Source organism: Epinephelus fuscoguttatus, linkage group LG14 (assembly GCF_011397635.1).
Source record: "Epinephelus fuscoguttatus linkage group LG14, E.fuscoguttatus.final_Chr_v1".
NCBI classification, from domain to species: Eukaryota; Metazoa; Chordata; class Actinopteri; order Perciformes; family Serranidae; genus Epinephelus; species Epinephelus fuscoguttatus.
Window position 1 is genome coordinate 13,484,798 of NC_064765.1, and position 27,663 is coordinate 13,512,460.

At 42.7% G+C, this 27,663-nt stretch overlaps 1 protein-coding gene across 5 annotated transcripts; it reads left to right on the forward strand.

Annotated features, from left to right (window-relative positions):
• Window positions 1-4,621: 4,621 nt before the first annotated feature.
• Window positions 4,622-24,394, forward strand: LOC125900720 (serine/threonine-protein kinase PAK 2-like). Of its 5 annotated transcripts, XM_049595907.1 has the most exons (16): window positions 4,622-4,868; window positions 6,558-6,708; window positions 14,287-14,477; window positions 14,575-14,681; window positions 16,069-16,216; window positions 16,305-16,321; window positions 16,434-16,547; window positions 16,663-16,786; window positions 16,890-16,953; window positions 17,095-17,143; window positions 19,048-19,160; window positions 19,278-19,395; window positions 19,551-19,650; window positions 19,745-19,941; window positions 20,746-20,883; window positions 21,344-24,394. In XM_049595907.1, exons 3-16 carry the CDS (start codon window positions 14,303-14,305, stop codon window positions 21,428-21,430), a joined length of 1,551 nt encoding a protein of 516 aa, XP_049451864.1. In that variant the 5' UTR covers window positions 4,622-4,868; window positions 6,558-6,708; window positions 14,287-14,302; the 3' UTR covers window positions 21,431-24,394. The 5 variants fall into 5 exon arrangements, with proteins under 5 accessions (XP_049451864.1, XP_049451865.1, XP_049451867.1 ...); XM_049595908.1 differs by lacking the exon at window positions 6,558-6,708; XM_049595910.1 differs by lacking the exons at window positions 4,622-4,868; window positions 6,558-6,708 and adding an exon at window positions 9,854-9,997.
• The last annotated feature ends 3,269 nt before the right edge of the window (window positions 24,395-27,663 follow it).

Below are 27,663 nucleotides of genomic sequence, written 5' to 3' on the forward strand. Positions count from 1 at the left end.
TCAGTAGGGATGTATGATCTGTGCGTAGCGGCATAAGATATATTTTATTTATCATTTCTTGGTGTTTTGAATTTCACAGAGCTTCAATCTATTTTTTGAGCAATAATTAGTCTATTTATTGATCAGTTAATCCAAGGTTTACTTAGTGTCATGTGTTGTGTTGAAGTACTGGAGTTAACACTAGGTTGTGCTGTAACATTGCCTATGCTGTTCAGTATGTACTGCAGTTGCACAAGTAAACGTTGCTTGGTCTACCACATGCTGTCTGTTCTTTTGGTAGGACAAGCAAAAAAACGAATGGAAAAAGGAGAGACCACAAGCACAATCGAAGAAAGAGAAACCACAAGCAGGCTGTGGACGATGTGGATCCAACCACTGTGCAAAAATGTGCATGAGCCGAGGACAGACAGAGGGCTGACGGAAAGTACAAGGAATAGAACGTGACACAGCAAGTTATGATGACATGTTCAAAGGAACTATTGTACTGAAAGCAACAGAAATGAGTCATGTTTCCAAGCTGGACAAAGTGGATGCGCCAACAGACAAAGATGTCTGGAAAGAAACACTGAAAATAAATAACCAGACACTCACAGGAGTGGTGCTGACTGTAACATCACACCCAAAACTGAATAAAATAGAACTGCTTTAAGTTAGAGGTTTCTTTGGCTAAAAAGAGAAGCCACTATAGGGCAGACAACCGTTAAATGCTAATACAAGGACTGAGAGTATGATCTGGACTTCAAAGTATTAAGCAATGTGTAAGAGCAGTACTCCCTAGTGCTTAACTAGGGATGGTTAACAGGATGTATGGAGTGGATGACAAATCGAGACAGATATTTTGAGAAAATATGAGGATTTCTTCACTGGACTGGGCTGTGTTCATGGAGGTCACCATATTCAAGTAAACCTGAAAGTTCCACCAGTGATACATCCACCCACAGAGGTCCCTGTGGCTCTTAAAAAAGACATAAAGACGGAACTAAAACAGATGGCGAGCCCAGGCGGCATAAAAAAACCCACAGAGTAGGTCAGCAGCATGATGACTATAGTAAAACCAATAAAGATCAGGATATGTTTTGATCCGCAGGACTTGGAACAGTCTCAGTTGTGGATGCAAACCAAGGCTACTGGAAAATCCAGTCGGATGACGAGACCTCCAGACTTTGTACTTTTGCTCACTGTTAGGCAGGTACAGGTATAAAATACTTTGGTTTCGGGTTTCATCAGCATCAGAAGTGTTTTAGATTTGCCTCTCCCAGCATCTGGAAGGACTGGAAGGAGCTGTTAATGTGGTGGATGACATTCTTGAATGGGGCGAAGACAGAGAGTGACATGACAACAGGTTGAGGAAGTTGCTAGATCAACTGAGAGGCATAAACTTGAAACTAAACAGAGACAAATGCAAAATCAGACTGAGTGAAATCAGCATGTGCTGAGAAGGGATTGATGGCGCAGTACCATCATCTAAAATCTCTCAGAAGTGTCTGCACCTTCCAGGAAGTGACTGTAAGGAGAAGCACAGCAGGAGCTTCACACAACTGAACGATCTCGTTAGTGATACAACAGTGTTAATATGTTGACAAGCCTGTCACACTGTCAGTGGATGCCAGCTCAAGTGGCGTGGAAGCTGGACGGGCCTACCAGGTGCAGGCCCAGGGGTGCAAAGTGTCAGAGCATCCCTCTGGCCTTAACCTACAAAATGTCAAATGTCAAACTGACATGTACCAACCAGGAAGAAACACACAACAACAACAAAAAGACCCACAAAATTAACTCAAAGAGACACAAAATGACAAAAAAAAAAAGAGACGCAAACCCAAAATAAGATGCGTAACAATTACAAAGAGATGCAAAACTACCTCAAAGTCTACATACAGAAGTAATGGACTTTTAAAGAGCATTTGACACACTGAAGAATTGGTGTTCAAAAACTCAGACCTGGCAGTGCCTATGACGATGAGAGAGGCATATTTGGGGATTGTCAGGAGTGAAGCATGAGCCTGAGATATCCTGTTTAGGCAGGGAATGACAAATCAAATCGAGGAAGTAATGCAGAAATGATCTGTGTGCAACAAACACAAAAACAATTCATGGGAGCCTTCGATATCTCATCCAGTCCCTGAGAGAGGGTGGTCAAAAGTGTGAATGGATGTATTTCATTTCAGTAATGCAGAATATCTTCTGTGTGTGCACTGCTTAAGTATCCAGAGATTTCAAAAGTAAGTAGTTTTACAAGCATGTACATCATAACAGCTCCAACATTGATTTTTGCAAGGCATGGAGTACCTGATTAACTTGTTTTAGATAATAGATGACAACTGGCAAGTGCAGAAGCCACAGAAACACACCAGAGGCTGAAAACAAAAATACCTGTGTCAAAGAGTCTGTTAAAGCCAAGAATGTGTCAACATGTATGGAGCAGATTGATAAACAATGGCGGAACAAGGAAACTACCTGAAGTGAGGGAGGGAGAAAGGGTGAGAATCAGACAGCAGAAGCAACTGCAACTTGCTGCAGAAACACGAACAGCCGAGGTCATACATCACACAGACTGAAAATGACATGGATGCACCCAGAACAAACTGAGACTGCAAAACTAATTCACCGCAATTGGTGGAGAACAGAGAGCAGCCTGTAGGAGCACAACCAGCACAACGTGACAGTAAAGAAAGACACTTACCTGCAAGGTCACCACCACCAGCTATCACACCTAAATCACTAGTGAGAAATGATTGTGAGTGCACCGATAACAGTGGAAAAACTCTACGTCTTGGTAGACCTATTGAAGCTCCCATTTTGTACAGAGAATAATGGCGGAGACTGTGTGAGGAAGAGTAGAAACAGAGTAGCGTTCGTGTCCCATGATATTACTGGTGACTAACTGAGTTATAAATGTATCTGTTTTTTTTTAAATCATAAGAAAGGCACTGTCATGTATTGTGTTGTAGTACTGGAGTTACCAATAGGTGGTGCTGTGACATTGCCTGTGCTGTTCTGTATAGACCAATCAGCCAGAACATTACAACCACAGACAGTGTAAGTGAATAACATTGATCATCTTGCTACAATGCAATGTTCTGCTGGGAAACCTTGGGTGCTTGGGTTCTGACACGCTCCACCAACCTAAACACTGTTTCAGACCACGCAACAGCATTCCCAAATGGCAGTGGCCCCCCAGCAGAAGAATGCACCATGCTACACTGCAAACACTGCTCAAATATGGCCTGAGGAATGTGACAAGGCATCAACATGGCTTCCTAATTTCCCAGATCCCAATCCAATCAAGCATTCGTGGGACATGCCAGTACTCTAGATGTACCCTGGAGTGCATGGACGCAGGGCCTCTGGGGGTGTCCTGTGGTGTCTGGCACCGGAGCATTGGTGGCAGACCCTTTGAGTCTTGTAGGCTGCGAAGTGGGATACCAGCAAGTCCCAAGGATGCTCCAACAGATTGGGATCTGGGGAATTTGAAGGCCAGGTCAACGCCTTAAGCTCCTTGTCACATTCCTCGGGCCAACAGTTTTTACAGTGTGGCATAGCCCATTGTCCTGCTGGGGGCCCACTGCCATCAGGAAGTGCCATGAGGAAGGTGTTCTTGGTCCGCAACAGTGCTTGGGTGGGTGGAGCGCATCAAGTGTCATCCACCTGAATGCCAAGACCCAAGGTTTCCTATCAGGACAAGTAAATGTTTTTCAGTCTATCACATGCTGTCTCTTCTTTTGCTACAGTACAACACAATTGGGTTTTTGTCTGTTAGATAAAACAAGCAGTCTGATACCTTGGGCTCAGGGAGACTGTGATCCCTCTCCTGCCTTTAGCTCATCCAAATCTCTGCTGCCAGAATCTTGACTCGTGCTAGAAAACATGACCACATCACACCGATCGTGGCTTTCCTACACTGGTTACTTGTTGCTTTTAAAATCAGTTTTACTGATTACTTACAAAGCCCTGAGAGGCCTTGCACCAAGTTATATAACAGATCTTTTATTGCCCCATGTTCCTTCTCGCACCCTGAGATCCTCAGATGCATTTTTTCTCGTTGTTTTGAGGTCTAGGTTGCAGTCAGAGCTCCTTGACTTTGGAATGACCTGCCTGAGGAGATCAGGGCTGCGAACTAAGTCTCATCTATTAAATTACTTTGAAAACCTATTTGTTTGAAACTGCCTTTTGGTGATTTTAACTGCTGGTGTGTGTTAATCTTTTTGTAACTGTGTTTTGAAAGGTGCTATGTAAATAAAGTTTATTATCATAATTACCGTTAATAATAATTTATTTATTTTAAAGATTTGTAACAGTATAAATGTGGACTTTTACATACAGTAGAAAGGCTTCACTCATTTTCACAAAAAGCAATTAAAAAATGGATAAATGAAATAAGATAAAATGTTTGTAACCTCACAACTTTAAATTTAAGACTATTTAATGATTGAATTATTGTTGTAATTAAGTTAAGTATTATTAAGTTTTAAAAAATCTATGTGCACTGTAGATTTTTTTCTGAAATTAGAGTCAGCTTGTTTCCGGTGTTGTGTCCGTCTGCTTTAACGGTCCGACGGTGCCACAGCTTTGAGCGCTACGGAAGCCGTGAGGTTCCGGTTCCGATTCCTCCTCGCTACGACGTTCCGCTTCCTCCTCGCCAGGTTCCTCCCCGGGCCAAGCAAAGAGCTAGGCTCAGAGTCCTCGGGGGAGACAGACGAGCCTAAAGTGTGTGTGATTGCAGGCGACATCGTTTTCCACACCCTCGGGGAAGTTTGTGAAATCTCGGCGTCAAATCTGGGCTTTAAACGGAGTGAAAGTCAGCAGAGACGGGGAGGAGTTTCGGGAGTTTGGCCGGAGTGTGGTTGAGTTATTGCCGTTGACAACAACCGGTGAGTTCACATTTGCTCATTCAACACAGCCAGTCAATTAGTTTGACTTATAAATTGCTTGTTTTGCTAATAGTTGGTGACAGTTCACTTTATTTTGGCATAAGACGTGGTCAGACTGAGTGGCTTCTTCCTCTATAACCGTTGAGGAGACACTTTTCTAGGCTCTTTAAAGGATAAGGATGCAGAGATGAGTGTAAGTGGGACTTGTGGCTTATTTTCTTTTTTAAATTTAAAGTAATGGCAGTCTACTGTACAGGGACACTATAGTATTGTAATAACCGTGATATTAATACTGAATATCTTCAGTAACAGCCAATAGAGTCTGGCCTGGTTTGATACATTAGTACATGTGCAATTGCTCCCCCATTAAGAAAAAGACATAAAACCAAAAGAGAAATGCTGCTTAATAATCTGGGGAATTTAACACCCTGGGTGACAAGTCCTGGTGTGATCCTAGATTCAGATCTAAGCTTCAAGTCTCACATTAACAAGGTGACGAAAACATTTTTCCACCTCAGAAACACAGCTAAGGTACGACCATTTCTAACTGAAAATGATGCAGAGAAATTGATTCGTGCCTTTATTTCAAGCCGATTGAACTACTGTAACATGCTTTTTACTGGCCTCCCAAAAAGCACCACTGAGAGACTTCAGATGATTCAAAACTCAGCAGCTCTGCTTTTAACCACAACCAGGAGGAGAGAGCACATCAGGCCAGTCTTACCTGCTCTGCACTGACTTCCTGTTGCATTTAGAATAGATTTTAAGATCCTCCTCCTTGTATACAAAGCCCTAAATGGGCTGGGATTGAGCTACATTGCTAACTCCCTTGTTAACTATTTGCCTCCAAGAACACTGCGATCATCCGCTGCTGTTTATTGGAGGTTCCCAGTAACAGCCGGAGGAAAGCTGGGGATGCAACCTTTGATAATTACGCACCAAAGCTGTGGAACAAACTACCTATAGATGTCAGGGAAGATAGCTCGCTGAATATTTTTAAAGACAGCTAAAAACGTATCTGCTCATATTAGACTAGCTCTGATTTTGCTGATACAGGTCTGACACTTTCTTTTTACGCTTCATGCTGGCTGCTGCAACTCTAGTTCTGTTTTATGTCCATTCTGTCTATTTTCACGTGAAGCTCTCAGCGCTTATACTGCCCTCATTGTAAAGCACTTTGTGACACATTTCTTGTGTGAAAGGTGCCATACAAATAAAGTTTATTATTATCATTAATGCTACTAATAAAAAAGTAGCAGAGGACTTTTATTGTGACAAAATAAAATACGTTTACGCCATAAATTGATGCAATAAAGACACCATTTCGTGTATAAAAATTCAACAGAATGAATGACCACTTCTACAGTAAAAGTAGTAAACTGGTTTGGAGTAGAAGCATTTAGAGGTACTCGAAAATGTATTATTGTCTGAAAATTGTACCCTAGTTTAGCTGTTACCACCTGCTATTTGCTAAATGTTATATACCTGCAGATGGTGGACAACACATTTGTTTTCCTGGTAGTGTGAAGAAGGCTTTTAACAGCATTCAGACTTTCATATAGGAAGATAACAGACACTAGAATGGGACACCGTGAGTTGTCTTCTGGGTTTCTTAAATCCTGTCTCAGGCCTTGCCTGCAAATGCTTCACATGACTGTATAAATCAGTGACAGTGATTCCTCTGTCCAGACCGGTAAACCTGCAGCTACACTGAACCAGCCGTTCATGCACCAGATCTTGAAGCTAACAGACTTTGACTGTGAGTCCTGAGGCTGGTTTTGTACCTGGTCCAAAGTGTAGAGTCAAGATCTGACAGCGACCCAGGACTTCAGGACGCCAGGTTGGTGATTCGATTGGTCCAAATGTTGACACAGGGGTGAGGCAGCTGTTTGAATAACAGGATAAGGTGTTCAAGTGTGGGTGTGCAGCTGCTGGGCAGTGTGTTTATGCTTCACTCACTGCCAGACCCATAATCAGTGAAGTGACTGTAGTGTGTGTGTGTGTGTGTGTGTGTGTGTGTGTGTGTGTGTGTGAACGAACATATGTAGTACAAATGTGTGTCTGTCTGTGTGTATCTGTGTGTTTCTGTGTCAGTGAATGAAAGGGGGTAGAGTGTGTGTATGTGTGCTTGTGTGTGTCGGCTTCATCACTCCTTCCAGGAAGTCCTCTGCAGAATTTCCTTTTATAGAAGCCAAATACAAAAGGCTTGCTGTCCACTTCCTGTAAACAGCTCGGCGGCTGAGTTTGCCGCGCTCTGGTTGGCCGGCCCGCTCCTGTGACCCTCTGGGGCCCGGGGAGTTCCAGGATGAGGAAGTGGGCTTCCCCTGTCGGCGGCCAGCCACAGGGAATAGAAAGTGTTCTGATGCAGTGACAGAGGGGAGAATGAGGAATAGAAATAAAGGGAGAGGGGTGGCGATAATGAAAAGAGAGCTTCTGTGAATTGAGAACAGATGAGAGATGCAGTTGGACGCCATCTGGATGTGAAATAGCTCATGTGGTAACCACGCATGCAGAGTTTGGGGGAATAAATTAGAAAAAAGCACAGAGTCAGGAATGTGAAGGGAAAGTGCAGCCTGCAATTGGAAATGGAATGTATCCATTTCAACAGAGCTGAAACGCTTGCTATTCAGTTGACATAAAAATAACAACAATTTTGACAATCAATGAATCATATGGCTCATTTTTTGAAGAAAAACTGGCTACAGTACTGCAAATTGAGCCTCTGTTGGACAAAAAGGGCTGCGACTAACTATTATTTTCATTATTGATTCATCTTTTCTTGATCCTTTTGTCAATAAAATGTGTTTTTTATCTGACCAACAGTCCAAAAATCCAACGCTATCCAGCTTAGTTTCATGTATGAGGAAGAGAAGCATCAAATTCTTACATTTAAGAAGCATAACACCAGCAAATGTTTCAGCTTTTTTTGCTTGAAGGGCCCATATTTTGCTCACAGTTCTTACTCGCATTTTGTGTTTCTGCTAGAACATGTTTACATACTTTAATGTTCAAAGACTTCGTTTTTCTCATACTGTCTGAATATACCTGCCTTCTGTCTGAAACGCTGTCTCTTCAAGCACCCTTCCCAAAAAAGTCCAATCTGCCCAGATTGGTCAGTGTTTACGTGTCTTCCGCATCTGCACTCTCCGCATCTCTGCTCTGTCGTTGCAGCTGAGGGAATGTAACGCCACTGTAGCTGCAGCTTCCATCTTTACAGACCGTTTAACTGGAACTGCATTGCTAGGTAACGGCTTCGGTCCATGTTTACTTCCTGTCAGCTGATACATTCCAAAACAAAATACAAAGGAACCCATTTAGAGTGCTAATGTTGTCAAGTTTTAAACGGTCTATATAGTACACTTGTGACGGCTCGTTTAAAGGCACAGTTTCTGAACACATTGCTCTGTGGATTAAGCATTTTGGTGCGTTCACAGTGTTTACACAGCTCCTATTCTTGCTTTATAAGAAAGAAAACATGGAAATCTGACTTTTTACAATATGGGACCTTTAAGAAATCATTTAAATTAAAGGGAAGCCAAAATCTCAAGGCACAACTGTATTTATATCTGTGCACAATATCTCCTATAATGTGTGTTGTAACTCTTATCACGACATAAGACAATAAAAATAAGACAGGTAGCTTCTCTTGTCTTCCAGTGGTAGGTCGTCTTCACTGGTGCTTCGTTGTGATTTGCTCCCTACAAAAAAACGATCCACTGTCCCATGTCCCATCCATGTGTCACACACTTATAAATCTCACACACAAACTGAAGGTTTTTTAAATTAGATTAAATTTAATCACATTTTCCAGCTAGAGTTTGCCTCTTTATTAGGACATGGGTGCGCACAACATTCTGATACAGTCAATCAAACATTCATTCATAACCTAGTTGAATGCCTAGCCTGTATAGGCCCAGTTGAATATTGAATAATAATGTGTGGTTATCACAAAATTCCACGGCATACTATTTGAGAACCACTGGACTAACTGACTCATTGATTAATTGACGAAACAATGTTTTTGGCTTGTGTTCCATTTATGATTTAGTCAAGTGGTTAATATGTCTGAGTTGTGAGCATTTCACATATGTTAAAATCAAAGTTTTTATTCAATTTATATGGTAAATATGTAGCTGGAGCCAGCAGCTGGTTATCTTGGATTAGCATAAAGACCGGAAACAGGGGGATCAGTGTGGCACATACCCCTCCTTAAATGCAGAATTGTCTTTTTTTTAAAAAACACTTTTATCGCAGTGTTTTCAGGTAATGCCAAGCTTACCACCTGCTAACTGCAGCTGCGTATTTACCACACAAACATCAGAGTGTTTTCACGTCATTTTCAACACTCTCATCCAGCCCTTGCTAGAAAGTGCATTTCCCTGACAGACTAGCTAATGAATTGTGAAATCAGTCGTGGCAGTAGTGCAAGTGTGTGTGTGGTTATACAAACACACGAGCATGTAGCCCGCAGTGCCAATGTGCACCTGCCTGCTCCCCTCAAAGTTTTTTTTTTCTCTACTACACTCAGCAAGCTTAGCTCGAAGCTACATAAAAGATGTTCCAGTGCTCTCAATGGAACCCCTGTTGGTGTGGGGAGTGTGTGTTTTAGGGCAGGGAATGAGGAGGAGCCTTGTGTGTGTGTGTGTGTGTGTGTGTGTGTGTGTGTCTGTGTGTCTGTGTGTGTCTGTGTGTGTCTGTGTGTGTGAGAGATGAACAGGGGCATACGCCCAACCCCTGCAGCCCTGCAGCTATGGAATTCCTTCTGAGAGACAACTTGTTACAGCCTGGCCAGCCAGCACCCAATGTTCAGTCCAACACAAACACACACACACACACACACACACACACACACACATACACACTGACTTCGAAAATGCACATTAAGGCTGGACTGGGTCTAATTTTATCCTGTTGGGGCAAGAATACACTTGTCCCATCCAAGATCACTGAGGAATGAGACAGCCTGCTAAGACCTGCCTTTAGAGGAGAGACATAGGGGTAAGGAGGAAACAGTAGGAGCTAAGTAGATAAATGAGCACAGGAGAAAGAGGAGCATACACTCACTGGGAATACAAGAGTTTTTATTGTTTACCTGGTCTTCTGTTAGACGCAGAAGAGGCAACAAACAGGTGAGGACTTAGCGGCTTATATGAAAGAGGCAAATGCATTGAAAAGGCGTTTGGGGACGCAAAGAGGCCTTAGGGGAGTGTTTCATGTTCTGTACGTGGACTAGCTCATTGGGTTGTGTTTTTATAATGATATGCCACGTTGGAATTTTGGAAGTTTGATCAGCTTATGTGATTTAAGTTGTGAAAAGTCACTACATGTAGCCATCCTGTGGTTCAAAATGATTGCACAGTAGAGTGAGTAGCAGTGATAGCTTCCATCATGAAGCGTCAGACTCACAGTACATTGAATGTTTCTGAAATTATGCAGGGAGGGGAGCAATTCAGCCTCGAGTCAAGCTAGTGCTGATGTGGCGTCTGCTTGCAGCCTGAGGGCTCGGTTATTACACAGGGCTAATCAGCTTGTGTAAAATGGCTTCTTGTGATAACCTCAAAGGCCCATTGTCGTGTGTGTTGGTTAATGTGTCAAGGAAAGAAGTCTGTGTCATGATATCTTCGCAGGTGGAACAGCCTGTGTTTTGTAACAGAGGTGAGTCAGGCCAGCAGAGTCGTTTCAGACGGGAGGATTTCTAAGTGAAGAAGAGGTCATAGGCATACCTACTGTACCTGAGCCATGTCTGTTACCCGGGTTTAATATGTGGTGTGTCATTGGTGGTCAGACACAGGAAGTGAGGAAACCTTTGTTTGCTTCCTGTTTCCCGTCTGTGATGTCACCAAGAATGCAGGCTTCAGCTCCGAGTCGACCAAACTGCTTGCTCTGCAAGACTGGCAGAGGTGCTTTGGTGTGTGTGTGTCTGTGTGTGTGTGCGCATGTGTGTCTACAATCTCACCATATTAGGGTAATAGACAACGCTCAGAGTGTCTACCAGTGGAGGGAGAATGACTGAAAACAATAAGAACAAATACAACAATGTTAGAATACGTCATTATAAATTCAAAATCCAATTTAATGCGCAAAAACAAGCCACAAGCATTGGAATCCACTGGTTTAATATGCAACAAGTCATTGGGCCTCATTCACTAATATCTGCGCAGAAATGTTCTTACTCTCCGCAAAAAATAAGTACTTGTGCAAAATCACCGTTGGATTCATGACACGTGCGTACCGGCCAATTTTGTTCTCACCACCGTGCATATGTTAGTCAATCAGAACCATTCTAAATTGATAGGGCGTGTGTCTGCGATCTGCAATCAGCATACTACCACGCCCCCATTTCTCCATATAAGGAAACCGCTTGCCTAGAGTTGATTCGTGAATGAAGGAAGCGGTTACGTGAAGAGAGAAGTAGTAAATTTCACAGTTTGTTAGAAGCGATGGCGCCGGGTCTTACAGGAATGCCATGGGTCATTGTAAGATTGTGGAGGACACAGCATGCCAGGATGTTCTTGCACACCTTCTCAGGGATATAAAGTAGTTTGCCACCGGCTGTATATGATCCGGACACATCCAACGGCCCTTAAGCATGCCAAAAGTGCGCTCTCGGCGTGTGTGTGGGCATGTATGTTATGATAGCGCACCTCTTGAGGGGTTTCAGGGTTTGCGTATGGTGTCATCAGCCATGTTTTAAGGCCATATGCCCAGTCACCCAAACAATATAACATTTTAACATTAACGGAATAGAGACTTACTGAAAATACTCACTTAAAACAATTGAAATAAAAGACTAGAACAAAAGATGCTCATCAACAAGCCATCCACTTCTCACAGCCCCTGCCTCCAAACGCATTCCCACTGTACTGTTTTGCAAAATAAATGAGTTGTGGGTGCCTCCTGGCCAGCGGGCCACAGCCTTAAGGATATGGCAGTTGGCATTACAGATCATCTGCACGCCGATGGAGTGATAGTTTTTCTGTTCATGTTATTGTTAATGTTTTAATTGTCACAATGATGAGGGTGAACGTGTGTCAATTTCATGGTAATTTAATCCATTTGGCCAATATATTAGTAAATTAATTATTTTAAAAAATGTTAATTAAATCTCTTTTTCATGAATGTGGTTTTATAGACTCTGCATGTACTTAAAAGGTATGTTTGCATTTTCTAAGTCAGTTCGGCCTTCCTCATTTGTGCGTACGCATGGTCTAAGGCAGTTCTAAATTTGTTCGCAGAGTAAGAACAAATTCGGGTAAGAAAATATTGATGAATCCCGGATTTGTGCGTCAAACGATCGTACGCACAGTTTAAGCACAGATTTGTGCGTACGCACTGTTTGTGAATGAGGCCCATTGTGTTTTATAAGCTTCTCATATGTAGTGAAGTGGCTGAGGTGGCAAGTGCATGTACTTTAAAATTGCCCTTAAAGGGACAGTTCACCCCAAAATCAAAAACATATTTTCCCTCTTACCTGTAGTGCTGTTTATCAGTCTAGATTGGTTTGGTGTGGGCTGCAGAGTGTTGGAGATATCTTCCTGTGACATGGCAGCCTTCTCTCAGGGTGCCTTCAGACCTAGAGTCATCTTGCTTTGGTCCGAATCAGGGACTAATTTTGTTACAAAATTGTATAATTGCCTAGAGTTGGTTCGTGTTCTCACGGCAGCATTTACAAGCGGACCAGATCAAATGCCTTGCATGAGATAGCTGCTCTTGATTGGTCAGAATTTCCATGTGGGAAAAATCCAGGAAGTAAACAAAGCGTTGAAGAAGAGTACACTTGCAAGATAAATGTGACACTTTCTAATGTCACAATGGAGGGACAACTACGCAGGTTGATTTTAGCGCTGGTCATCGTGGACTATATTGCTGTCATTGTTCATTTTAGTCAAACCATACAGTTTGAAAACGAGGCGCGGCTCCAACTAGAAAACAATGTTTTGATGCATTGGATGTGCTGAATGTGCATATTAAGGCAGTACAGGAGGAGGTGCACATTAATAATCCTCCAGGACTGTAACATGCTCGTGTTTAACCCAAACAATGTGTCATGTGACTGCACTTGGTTCGGATCCAGGTCAGAACACGTTCTCACCACAAACGAACCACACCAGAGTTCGTTTGTAACCAAGACTGAGACCACCTCTTCAAGAAGGTCTCAGCACGGTTGTTTTGGTGCGCACCCGAATGCGAATGCTGTGTTCACACCTGCCCAAATGAGCAGCACTTAGGGGGCAAATGAACTTGAGTTCGTTTGAACCGAACCAAACAGGGCAGGTGTGAAAGCACCCTCAAACATAATGGAATTAGATGGCACTCGACTTGTGGTGCTCTGGTCGCTCAAGATAATCCACAGACCTTGTTGTGATCAGTTTCATGTTGGAACTGTTTTCTCTCTGCAGAACTACACCCGCCAATTGCATCACTGCGAAGAGGGAAGTGTGCATGTGTACAAGTGTACATGGACGAGATGCTTGTCACAACATGAGATGTTCACATTAATGGCATCCTCCTTGGCTGAGCTGTAACGTTTGCTAGCTCAGTTGGTGCTAGGTGAGCTCGCAGTAGATGCATCTTTCCTTCTGCGCGGTGATTTGGTTTGCAGGTGTAGTTCGGCAGAAAGAAAATAGTTCCTACATGAAACTGCTCACAACAAGGTCTGTGGATTATCTTGAGTAACCAGGTCATGATATCTAGAAAGAGACGTTGCTGTTGAGTTGAGCACCACAAGCCGAGTGTCATGAGTTATATATCCACGATCACAACAATCTAAACTGATAAGTAGCACTACAGGTAAAAGGGAATACGTATTTTTTAATTTTTGGATGAACTGTCCCTTTTTAAGCGCAGTACCTATCTACGTTTCTGATGTTTCACTCTACCCAGCTTTTTCTGTCTTATTAAGCTGTTCTTCACTCCTCTCCCTTTAATTCCAGTCGTCATATCATTCTCAGTCTCACACTCACTCGTAGACTCTCTCTCTGCCTCTCTTTCTCTCTCTCTGCCTTTCTTTCTCTCTCTCTCTCTGCCTCTTTTCCTTCCTCATTCATGTGTAACCGTGAGCGAGACTCAACACGTCACTTTGCCCATTCAGAGTTGCTTCCTGTTCACACTCTCTGTTCCCTTCGCTCCAACACTCGGTGCTGACCCACAAACTGTGGCATGGATGGATTAGCTAGGTCTGTGTGAGTTTTTCTTCAGTTGTTGTTGAGTTGTTTCTTTCTCTGTCTGTGCAATGTAGGCTAACCTGTATTTCTCAGTAGTGTTTTTGGCTAACGTGTAGGTTTGACAAGCATTGTGAAATCTAAAAAAAAAAAAAAAAACCAAAACAGGAAGAGGTGAGCCAGTGATTGAGTGTGCGACCGACTTACTGTTGTTCTGGTATGCATTGTCAACCGTGCGTCTTGTTCCATCTGTGCAGGTGTACGTGTGTGTAGATGTGTGACAGCGGAGTGTGTGAGGACAAGCCCCCCGCCCCCCCTGTCAGGATGAGCAGCCAAGGAGGAGCCAAGGACCCCCAGTCGGCCAATCACAGCTCTCGGCCGCTGCCCTCTGTGCCGGAGGAGAGGAAGTCCAGAAACAAGATCATCTCCATGTTTGCCTCTGAGAAAGGTAAGAGAAGTGAAGGCTATACGCATATCTTATAGTAAAAGAAACCACACATAACAGTGGATGACCAGCGACGTTGACCCTTGACCATTACCTGCAGGAGGCAGGAAGAAGGACCGGGACAAGGACAGGCCTGAGATCTCCTCCCCGTCGGACTTTGAACACACTATCCATGTGGGTTTTGATGCTGTCACTGGAGAGTTCACTGTAAGTATCTGACCACAAGCCTGTGCAATGTGCCTGTATATATTTGTGACATTTGTACAGACCAGCTATTAGAGTGAAAGGGGGAGAAATAGGGAGGATGTCATGCAGCAAGGCAAAGGGTTGGAATCAAGCCTACAGCCGCTGCTGTGGTACCACGGCTTCATGACACCGGTTATCTAGACAGACAGTGTTAGCGGTAGTGAAGCCAGCTAACCAAAAGATATCCAGGGTATGTTGAACTTGCTTTGTAGAAGAGGCTGGTCTGTGTAGCTTGACTGGTTAGCTTAGCTTAGCATAAACACCGGAAGCAAGTCTCACTAAAATCCAGCTACTGTATGAGAATCATATCAATCTACTCATCTAACTCTCAGTCAGTATGTTTAAATGCACGGTTTAATTCCACTTTTAATTGGAATGAAAGGCCATTCCGATTAAAAGTGGTCATGTAAACGGTCATTCCGATTGAAAATTAAATCCGATTAAAGGGGGTGGTTTATTCTGTTTGTCATTCCGAATGAAAGAATTCTGTGTGCATGTATACATTCATTCCTCTTTAAGTTCATTCCGGTCTTTCTGCGCATGCTCGTTTCCTTGCCCTTCTGGCGCGATGATGTATATAGCGCGCATAGCAACGGGCTGCATAGCAACAGACTGAGATAGAGCAGTCGGACTTGTTGCACTCACCGGTTTCCATTCGCCACAGCACGGTCTTCTATCTCCCTTCTCTGACCTTCTACCTCCCTTCTCCTCCTCAACAGACAAAGCATTAGCAGAACAAGGTTGTTGTCGTACTGCTGCTTCAAGAATATAAGCAAAACACGCCCGAAAAAGGCACTAAGAACGGCATCGTCAAGCATCTTGTTATCTGGAGCGAGGACTACAGTGTTTTCTTCCGGTAAACGTAAACACGTAACATCCGCCCCGCCCCCTATCCAATCAGAAACCTTCCCTGTCCCAAACCTTGCGCAGACCTGAATAAAGGCGATTGAACTGATCTCCCATGTAGACCCTCATTCGGAATGAATATTTCCCATGTAAACTACCTGGAAAGACTTTAATTCCGAATGATTTCATTCAGATTTATTTCATTCCGAATGAGAAGCTATCATGTAACCATAGCCAATGTGTATTTCCCAAAGGGTCAGACTATTGAATTGTCATAATATCTCATCTAGTACAGGCCTCAGTAATGTGTAAATAGTTACTAGGAAACATCCTGAGCTCTGTCCAATTAGTATGATCAAATATGTAAACAGGAAGTTGCTGTACATCACTGTCAAAAGTGGACACAAGGCTACAGGAGCTCCCCGACTGCTCTATTTTGTTCTCTTTGTTCAATAGGTAGATTACTGTGTCTGTTTTTCACTATGTGTGTTTGTTTGTCCAGGGTATGCCTGAGCAGTGGGCCCGTCTCCTTCAAACCTCCAACATCAGTAAGTCGGAACAGAAACAGAATCCTCAGGCCGTCCTCGACATTCTCAAGTTCTACGACTCCACCAGTGGGAAACAGAAATACCTCAGTTTTTCCGCCTCGGGTGAGTTTTCTTTTTGCGCAGCAGATGAATAAAAGCCCAGTGTTGTAACTGCGCGGACTGATTTGTTCTTACGCTTTGTGTCTTTCAGATAAAGACTCGCAGTCGGTGAGAGGTTCCTTTCATCACTTCCAATCTCATTCATGAAATTGCATTGAATACATTCAGCGTTCAGCGTCACGTTTCTGACTGTTTAAAATGCATATGTTTGCCGTTGCAGCCAGGCAAGCAGGGTACAGCGACCTCCCCATCGGGGGGCAAGGATGGAGATGATGATGACGATGACGACACACCTCCTCCAGTCGTGGCACCGCGGCCAGAGCACACAAAATCAGTGAGTCAGGACAAAAAGATTGTGACTGTTACCACGAGCAAGCTGAATATCCAAAGGCAAAAGGAAAATACCACGTGAGGTCAGTATTACTGAAAATGTTCCTGTGTTTTGTCAGGTGTACACTAGGTCGGTGATAGACCCGATCCCAGCTCCAGAGGTAGACAGTGCCTCTAAAGCAGCTGACAGGCAGAAGAAGAAGGGCGGCAAGATGACCGACGAGGAGATCATGGAGAAACTCAGTATGTTACACAGATGCAAAACTGGAAATGACACATCACAGGCAGAGCTGCATCTATTTTTGGCTCCAGTAGAGCTGACTTAACTATTTTTCATGACTTTTAGGAACAATTGTCAGCATTGGAGATCCTAAGAAGAAATACACTCGCTATGAAAAGATTGGCCAGGGGTGAGTCAGGATGCCAGATAATATAAACATTGAAATCGGCAGGAATTTGATGCAGGCTGTTTATCGGGTTGCTCCTCCACATTGACCAAAAGGAGGAAGTTGTGAAAGGTTATTTAATCTCTCACTGTTTGTCTCTTTCAGGGCATCTGGCACAGTTTACACAGCCATAGATGTTGCCACAGGACAAGAGGTAAGGTTACATCATCCTGTATCTTTTCCACTACAAAAGTCATGTTAGTTTTCCCTCAGCTTAATGATGAGGCTGGGCTGAACTGTGGAAAAAAATCAGCGCGGGTTGTGTTGTAGGAGCACATTTTAGCAACAGAAGTAAGTGGAAGAATCGCTGTAGGTTGAAGTGCTGATCTCGTTATATTACTGTGCTCTTGGCATTTAAAGGTCAACCTATAGCATGATAGTCACTTAGAGGAACTACTGCAGTCTGGAGAAGTTGCTTTTTTTAAATACAGATATTTTACATGGGAAACATATCAGAGGAGAGTTATTGATCCGAGCAAAAAGACCTCTATTCAAAATGCATTCTAAAAACCTAATTAATCTATTAGGGCTGTGTATTGGCAAGAATCTGGTGATAAGATGTGAGGTGACAGTGCTAACCACTGCACCACCATGCCGCCAATAATATAATAACTAGTCCATACCCATTGAGTGCACAGTTGCCCACGTACAGTCTCACATGGTGTGTGCCAAGAGGGAACTTTAAATATTGGTCCCTAGATTATGTTCACCGAGTTTCATGCAGATCGGTCAAACTTCCTAGGAAGAGATCAATTTTAAGTGTTTTGCAAAAAATTCAAAATGGCGGAAAATCTATACAACTGGAAGTTATGGGTTCTTGAGGCAAATTTGTTCCTCATGAGGAGAGGCATCTCTGTGCAAAGTTCCATGTCTCTACAACATACAGGGCATGAGATATGCCCATTCAAAGTTTGCAATTTCATCGGTTGCTATAGGCCCCCTTTGGCCAATTGATGCAATATTGCTTCATTTGTATCCTCCCATGACTCTCTACCACTGTGCCAAATTTCACATGGATTGACCAAGTCAGTGAGGAGAAAAACATGGAACAGACGCACACACAAACAGAGTTTCCGACATTATATAGTAAGATAGCCCAATGAGAGAAAAAAAGCCTCATGTAACCACCTCAGTTGGAAGAGACTGGTCTGATCCGGCACAATCAGAAGGAATTTTCAGTCCTGTTGAGAGGGGTGGTGTAAGCTTTGAAAAATCCTTTTAGTAGGAAAAAAATAGCACCTAATAATCATGTTAACTCTTAATCTGAGCTCTCTGGTTGGATTAAATATATACTTTATGCTCATGTTTATCCCATGTGGGGGTAACATCAGGTGACACTGACATGAAAGGCCACAACAGCTGTATCTGCGAGTCTCCCTCTGCTGATAGTGTCAGAGAATCATTCATGAATTCATAAAATATTTAGTGCTCTGCTAGTGCTCATGTTCTTATCTGAGTGTTGTGATGTATAAATGTATTCTTTGATTTCAAAACAGTAATCTTATGTAACGGTGTTGCTACAGGCTGCAATTTGGAGTCACTGGACATAACAATCGTCCGTTACTACGAGACGTTTAGGGAACATCAGTAAATGGTAGTGTCTAGCAGTAGTTTGCATGTGAGGTGTTTAGGGGACATCTCTAATTTGTAGCTTCAGGAAATATACCTCTGTTACTTACTACTAAATTGTATTAACAGGCAGACACACATCATCTTCTTCTTCAATACTTTATGTATTGAATGAATTAAATTTCTCAATAAGGTCAGGGGGAAATAAAATCTCCTTATGTTATATTCTGATCAAATGCTTAGTGACATGTAAACACGTCTTTTCAGATCACTTTATTTAGCATCACTGTAAGCAGTTTTAATTTATAATCAGATGATCTCAATCAGATTGAAGGAACATTGGCCACGTAACCACAGCTTGTGTTTTCTCTCCGCAACTTTACATCTTCTGAATTTGACAGTCCAAATTTTGGGAATTTAAAAGTATGCTAAAGGCAAGTGAATTAGTAGGACCTCGGTACCACATTAACAGGATGTTGTGTTCTGCAGGTGGCCATCAAACAGATCAACTTGCAGAAGCAGCCGAAGAAGGAGCTGATCATCAACGAGATCCTGGTCATGAAGGAGATGAAGAACCCCAACATTGTCAACTTCGTAGATAGGTAACCCTGACCTAACACACACAGTGCAGGCAAACATACTATACCTCTTTACAACTGTAAACTGTACGTTGACTATTTCATGGATTTGATTGTGTGTGTGTGTGCGTGCGTTTTTAGTTTCCTCGTAGGAGACGAGCTTTTCGTGGTGATGGAGTACCTGGCTGGTGGCTCCCTAACTGATGTTGTGACGGAGACGTGCATGGACGAGGCTCAGATTGCAGCCGTCTGCAGAGAGGTAGGATTCTTTACAGACAACTGAGCTTATAAAAATTGTATAAAAACACGTGTCACATAATCCATACTGCTGTGTTCCTTTGCGCGTTACTGCCACCTGTAGGAATGTGTATCGCATCACATGTGCACATGCCAACTGTCCTTCTCTGCATCCAGGTCCTTCAGGCTCTAGAGTTTCTTCATGCCAACCAGGTCATCCACAGAGATATCAAGAGTGACAACGTATTGCTGGGGATGGACGGATCAGTCAAACTCAGTGAGTGGGAGCGCACTTTTTTTTTATTTGCATGTTTACTGTTAATCGTAACTGTGCTGCTGATCTCAACGGGTGTTTCTTTCTCTCTCCGCAGCTGACTTTGGCTTCTGTGCCCAGATCACCCCAGAGCAGAGCAAACGTAGCACCATGGTGGGGACCCCGTACTGGATGGCTCCAGAGGTGGTGACCAGGAAAGCGTACGGGCCCAAAGTGGACATCTGGTCTCTGGGGATCATGGCCATAGAGATGGTGGAGGGAGAACCTCCATATCTCAACGAGAACCCTCTCAGGGTGAGTGTGTGCTGGGAGAAAGAACAGACGATTGGCTGTTTTGGTGTTTGTAAGTCCAAATGATAATTTTTACGTGTCAGAAAAATGCCCATCACTATTTCTCTGAGCCCAGGCTGACGGCTTCAAATTGCCTGTTTTTAATCATGAAGATAATTTGAATTAAATTTGAAATAATAAACTCCTTAAATCTGAGATGCTGGAACCAGCAAATTTTGGCATTTTTGCTTCTAAAAATTAAATAACAATAGTAATTAGTGAGCTTTCAAGATGCTGGTAGATTGATTTGAGCTAAACTAAATTGGCTTTAGCTTTATATTTACCAAACAGATACGAGAGTGAAATTAATCCTCTCATTTAACTCTTGTCAAGTAAACAAATAAACACATGTCCCAAAATCTTGGAACTATTTCTACACTTCCAGTGGTAAAGTAGTGCGCAGTTTAGTAAATGGTTACAACTACTGATTATTTTCATCGTCAGTAAATTTGGCGATTATTTTCTTGATTAATCTGTGAGTTGTTTGGTCTATAAAGTGTCAGATAATGGTGAAAAATGTTGATCACAAGACATTTGAGGACGTCGTCTGACCTCAGTAAATGTCTTGTTTGCCCACAACCCAAAGATATTCAGTTTATTGTCATAGAGGAGCAAAGAAACCGGACAGTATTCCCATTTAAAAAGCCGGAATTTGTCATATTTTGTTATCTGTCAGATGTTAGTAAAAGTCTGTAAAAGGAAGAACGTTGGAATGCGTAAAGGTTATATCACACCGCTCTTCTTACCATGTTTTTGCGCTCGTCTTAGGCATTGTATTTAATCGCCACCAACGGGACTCCTGAGCTGCAGAGTCCAGAGAAGCTGTCTCCCGTCTTCAGATCCTTCCTGTCCCGCTGTCTGGAGATGGACGTGGAGAAACGAGGATCAGGCAGAGAACTGCTGCAGGTAGAAGAAGCCTACACACTCACACTGAGCCTCGATACGTGAATATGAATATGTGAATATGTTAAAACTACAGTTGGTAACTTTTTAAAAACAGACTTTGTGTCATATTTGCTGACACAGTCGCTATATCCTGAAAGAAGCATGAGACAGATAAAGGACAGAGACACTGTCAAACTAGGCAGCGCCGATTAAATATGAATCAAGATTCTGTTACTGTGTTGCCTATTTCTCACCTCAGATGTTTTAGAAACTTATTTTAGTGTACTGTTTAGCTGTAAAAAGAGAAAGTTTGTAAACTGGCTGCCGTGTTGGAATCAGTTGAGTAGAGCATGCCCCACCAGCTGGACCAGCGTTCTCACGACCCTAGAGCAAGAGAATGGTGCATTTGTGCTTGTAAAATGACACGTTTCCTCAACTTATTTTATTAAATGTGTTCTGTCCTTTGTCCGTCTGTCTGCAGCACCAATTCCTGAAGCTGGCCAAGCCTCTGTCCAGCCTCACCCCGCTCATCCTGGCAGCCAAGGAGGCCATGAGGAGCAACCGCTAGATCCCAGTCTCTAAAGACTATAAGAGCTGACGCCAGTGAAAGCCAAACCAGCCAACATCTTCTACTGGTCTACATATGATGGCTGTCAGCACCCTGCTAGTGTTTTTTTTTTTAAATTTTTTTTTTTTTTCAAAGGGTCACAAAATGCCTCGCCACTCCTCCCAGTGTTTCTATATTGATGCCAGATTTATCTTACCTTCTGTGCCTTGTTCTAAAGCCGCGAACAGCCATAATGTGTTTTCTACTTGTTGCAGCCAGAGCACGGGTGTGTTGGCAATGTTGACACTGGTTACTACAGTATGCATACTAGGAATGCGGAATCACGGTTGCCAAGTTCCACGACTCTTTGCACACTAAAGGCCAAACACACAAATGATCTTATCGTCTAACGAGCAGCTCTGGGAGGCATTTTGGTTTGATAAAAAGATGGCGAAGATAATCAGGCCTGCAAACTGCATTGGTGCGAGAAGTGGCGGGCTGTGCAAACCATCCTCCTCGGTTTTACTGGGTTGTTTTCATTTGTCATCAAGCTGTTTTTTTAATTTCCTCGTCAGACATGAAAGTATGCTTTTTATAAGTTCGTACAAGCAAGTTTTAGTGCTGATTTTCTCAGTGAATTACTCTTAGACTCAGACAAAAACGTCTCCTCTAACTTAGCCCGTTAGGGACTGCTTTTAGCCTCAGGATGATTTGGGAATAATAATCTTTTAAGAAATTGTAGCAGAAAAAAGTTTTATGACATGAGTAAACTTGTTCGCCATGAGAGATGAGTATTGGAGCCTGTTTGTACCTGGTATCAAAATGCATTTTCGTGATCTGAACACAAGTAGACAGCTTAGACACACTGCCAGTCACACCAGTGTCTAGCTGGTCCAACTCATGGACATATTAAGAGAACTGGATACAGTGTTGGAGGCAAGGCCCCATTTATTCCTATGACAGCTGCTCAGTGGCGATTGAAGCCAAAAAAGCTCAGTTGCCGCAGTGTGGGGTCCATAAAACAAACACACTATAGAGTAAAGGTGGGCAAGTGTGGCTGGGCAGCTAACTTCTGGTTTAACCATCCGATGAGTTGAATGGGTGTAAAAATGATTTAATCTTCTAGACTTTTGAAATGTATCAGACCACATGGATCAAATCCTGATTGTGAAATGAGTCACTGATTTACAGACGTCTCCTTCGCACTGCAAGTCTGTGGGAAAAAGGCTTTTGGGCCCCATGACATCCTTGAAGCTGTAATTCCACATTTGGCCACTATGTAAAAATGACTTTACATAGTGGCTCCTGGGGACTTGTTCCAGCTGACCACTTACGTTCAGATTTTATTCCTGCCTACACCACTTTCGTTAGAAGGTCATAGGGTCCTGTGCACACTCAATACATCCACACTCTCGCTAGCTGCTTGTTAGTCACATCAGCGGTTGTATCGGTACAGCTGGAGATATCGCAGTCAGCGAAATTCAACATGTCTCCTTCTGTGCGGCAAAACACTAGACATTCATGCAACACCTCGTCCAACTCCTTGTGAAATGAGAGAGCTTTATCGCGCTGTCACCAAAACAACCACCACGTCCCGCGCTGATGACATATGCGAGTCCTTGTGGGGGACACACCAGGACGCATTAGCATTTAAACTTCAAAAGATAAGTGGTCAAATGTGTCTCAGACCACCTCGGCAAGTGGTTTGAGTGATCGGATTAAAGCGCTGTCCACTTGTTATCAGTTCACCCAAGATGCTTGTTAAGACCAGGTATAAAGAGGCTCTTGGTGTGTGGAGAGACTGGAACCTTTGCAACTGGTTTCTATGGTTTCTGTTGCTATGATTACACATGTGTATTCTGACAGGGTCCAATAGTTTTGCAAGGGGCATGGAAAACTAAAGCATGCCTGTGCTGTGCTGTGGCCCACAGCATGGGACAGTGCAGTCTTTGTGCAGCGGAAAAGCCATATTAGTGTGTCCTTGTCTGACTCTGTATCTCAACCATTCCAGTCAAAGGAATGGGATTCAAGTTTTTGTGCATGGAACTTTCAATTATTTTTTGATTTTAGATAAAAATGTCCGGATTTTTTTCTGTTGTGGGGTTCAACCTTCCGGTGGCAGCTTCGCCAGACACCAAAATACACTATCATGACCTTGACTCAGACTTAACACACTTCTGCTATCAAACTCTCTGTGCAGGCTCCTCTGCAAACTATGCAAACCCAATCTGAACACTCTGATGTACTGTTCATCTCTAGCTGTGCCTTCTAAAATAGACACGTTACTGTCGGCGCGTTGGTGCGAATACAACGCAAATACTGTATGAATCTGTCTGTCTGAATGTGTCGAACTGGAGGAAGACTTTTGCATTTTTTGTATATTATGTATTGGTGATTTTTTTTAACAGCTCTTAAAAACATATGTATATCATTGTTTTATATTTGTAACTAACAAAATAGAAGACAAATATGGGTTTTTTTTTTTCAGCTTGTTTTGTGTACCAATTCATCCTTAGTTCCCTGAATTGTTTTATCGTGGACTCCAAACCATTAAATGTATCGATAAGCCTGAGAAAATCTAGATCCAGACCTGAGTCAAGCAGTATTTGGAAATGATGTTTCTAACCTGTTTGGAGTACCAAATGAGTTTGGTTTATACCTCTTTTTCCAGCAGGTTTAGACAATCACTGGAAAGCATTTGAAACATTTACTACGTCTGCCTTTAACACATGCATGATACAGCAAATCCCACTCGTATGGTACTCAACAGGTTGACACACATACTGTGTACAAATACTATTAACAGGCTGGAATACACTGTTATGTGGCTTTTGACCAGAACACACATTCCAGTTATGTGTTTAATATGAATGATTGAAGAGCTTAAAATGAATGTGTTGTTGTTGATCATGAAACCATCAGCTTCTGGTGTTGAATATCATCCGTATAGTATGTAAATTATTATTAAATGTGGACCGAAATAGGCTTGTGTCTGGATCGCTGAGCGGGCCTAGTGGGCTGAGGGGCCCAAGGGGTCAGGGGGCTCCAGGGCCAGAGCTTGTGTGTGAAGTTCATCTTGGAAAATCAAACATTTATAATGGGATGCATGTAAAGACACAAAATTACCAATAAGAGACACAAAACAACTACTAGTCACAAAATGACTGCAAAGACACATGATGACCACAAAGAGACAGAAAATCCATAGAGACACAAATCCACTTCAGAGAGTCGTGAAACATCCATAGAGCCTTTAAAAAGAAGCATAATGGCCACAACGAGACACACATCAACTTCAAAGAGTTGTAAACCATAATGACAACCAGAATGACCACAAAAGGATGAATAATGACCACAGGGAGACACAAAACAACTTCAAAGAGACACAAAATGACCACAGAGAGACAACAGGACCACAAAGAAACACATGACAACCCAAAAAAGACATAAAACAACCTCAAAGAGACACAAAATGACCAGAAAGAAAGAAAGACAACAGGACCACAAAGAGACACAAAATTACCACAGAGACACAAATCAACCTCAGAGTAGTAAAACCTCCATAGAAACTACAGAAAGAAGCATAATAGCCACAAGGAGACACAAATGAACCTCAAGAGTTGTAAAACTAACATTAAGACTACAAAAAGATGAATAATGACCACAAGAAGACACAAAACAACTTCAGTGAAACACTAAATGACCACAAAGAGACAAAACTAGCTCAAAGAGACACAAAACTACCTCAAATGGACACAAAATGACCACAGAGACACAAATCAATCTCAAAGAGTCGTAAAACATCCATAAAGACCACAAAAAGAAGCATAATGGCCACAAGGAGACACAAGTCAACTTCAAGAGTTGTAAAACAACCATAACAACTACAACAAGATGAATAATGACCACAAAGAGACAACACAACCTTGAAGAGACACCAAATGACTACAAAGAAAGACAACAGGACCACAAAGAGACACTAAATGATCACGGAGACACAAGTCAGCCTCAAAGTAAAACATCCATAAAGACTACAAAAGAAGCATAATGACCACAAAGAGACACAACACAACCTCAAAAAGACACCAAACAACCACAAAATGACCACAGAGACACAAATCACCTTCAAAGACATGAAAAGTACATTGCTTTAAAGAGAACCCCCCCCCAAAGTCCTAGAAAATGACTTAAAAGACTTGGGGGCGGGGGCTTTTACATGTCTCTATTCAGGTCCCCATTACCTTATAATCCATCCATGATGTGACACAAATGAATTTACATTCTCCTATATTGACACAAGAGGGCAGTATTCATCTGTATGTGGCAGAAACACAGACAACTCTCACAGGTGTGTGTGTGTGTGTGTGTGTGTGTGTGTGTGTGTGTGTGTGTGTGTGTGTGTGTGTGTGTGTGTTCACCCACAGACATTATAATTTGAATATCTGTTGTGCTTCACTGCACATCGGCAGTTTTACAAAACAAGCAGCCGTCAGTCCGGCACTCCGAGTCGTTTCAGCAGCAGTGGATCTGAACCTGACTTCACTCTGACCATCAGTAGAGTCCAGGCTGAAGATGCAGCAGATTACTACTGTATGGGAGCATATGTGGGTCAGCGCACACAGTGATACAGAGTCATACAAAAACCTCCCTCAAATTAGACTGCATACAGATTGCTGTGCTGCAGCTGTGACTTATTGCAGGAGATTTGCACCACTGCTCACCTGAACATAGCACCCCAAACCTAACCTGACAGAAACTCCCTGAAGTTCCCTCCCAGTCAAAGGGGAAGTGAAACTCACATCATCATGCCCCTGACACTCAGGTTTTGTTCCCTTTAACAGCTCCAGACGTTCAATTATGAACACAGTCTTCCTCACTTTGAAAAAAGCATGTAGCCTGTTACATTTTGTCACTGAGGAGAGATTTGCCTTTGTTGTTGCTGTGATTCAGCACGATATGTTGTGTCTACTCTGGTGTGTAAACAGGGAAGTGAATCAAATACTGTCTGTTGATATTATGTTCAGTGTGGATCCATTTGCCAACAGGGGACACCATACACCTATTCATGAGACGCTTAAACATATATTTTTTTTTATCTGCATTAAACCCTGTGAGTAAATGAAAGGCGGACAAACAGACATATCATACCAAGCACAGTGAACACAAACTTGTCCTTAAATCCTCAACTGCACTTGTAATATAAATCTTTTCTTCTTTTCCATTAAGATGATAGATGGTGTAAATCCAAGCAGTATTCCTCCTGATTTTGTGTCCCACGTTGCCTTGAGTCTGTTGAGAGCAGAGAAATGATTTCCATAGAGAGGAGGCTTTGCATGGTCAGCTGATCCTCCAGTGAAGTGAGAAGGTTTATAGTCCTGTGAGTTCAACACTGCAGGACTCAGATGTGTCAGTCAACACAGCAGAAAGCACAAGCACCATGACTCTCATCACCATCCTCATGTGGACGCTGGCCTGCTGCTGTTTCACAGGTTCATTCACTCAGCAACATTTCAAAGATGATGTGCTGCCTTTTCTCTCATTGATTTCTGCTGATAAATGAATGATTTGTTTTTGTCTGCAGGATGCAGCGTTCAGGTGACTGTGACTCAGCCTCCAGTGGTGACATTTACTCCAGGATCCACTGTCACTCTCACCTGTAAGACCAGCCAACCTGTTTACATCTGTAATGGTGTTGATTTATGCATTTTTTGGTATCAACATAAGCCTGGACAGTCACCAAAGCTCCTAATAAGACATCGTAGCACACGTCATTCAGGAACACCAGCTCGGTTTAGTGGCAGTGGAAGCAGCTCTGACTTCACTTTGACCATCAGTGGAGTTCAGACTGAAGATGCAGCAGTTTATTACTGTATGAGTGATCATAGTGGCCTAGGGTTCACACAGTGATTTGTCGTCGTACAAAAACCTCCCTCAGTCAGAGTGCAGAGACACTGAGCTGTTACAGCAGGAAGCGACTGCAGCTGCTGAAGAGGAAGAGACTCTGACACAGACCACTGAACACAGAGCTGACAGTAACCTCACCAAGCACACACTACATATTCACATTAATAAATTTGTATATTTTATATATGTCTGTGTACTTTCATTTTTATTCCATGTCAAGAAGTTATGACAAGCAGCATCCCATAATGTTCATTTTCCACAGAAGCATATCATCAGAATTTTTAAGTCTGTAACCTAGAATCCAAATATACATAAACATGTTATTTTTCCATTTTACAAAATAGATTGAA

Excerpts from the sequence above, each read along its gene's own strand:
- LOC125900720 (XM_049595907.1), top strand. The coding sequence starts at position 14,303 with ATGTGTGACAGCGGAGTGTGTGAGGACAAGCCCCCCGCCCCCCCTGTC. Across the intron at positions 16,954-17,094 it reads TATGAAAAGATTGGCCAGGG|GGCATCTGGCACAGTTTACA; the intron begins GTGAGTCAGGAT and ends TGTCTCTTTCAG. Across the intron at positions 19,942-20,745 it reads TCAACGAGAACCCTCTCAGG|GCATTGTATTTAATCGCCAC; the intron begins GTGAGTGTGTGC and ends CGCTCGTCTTAG.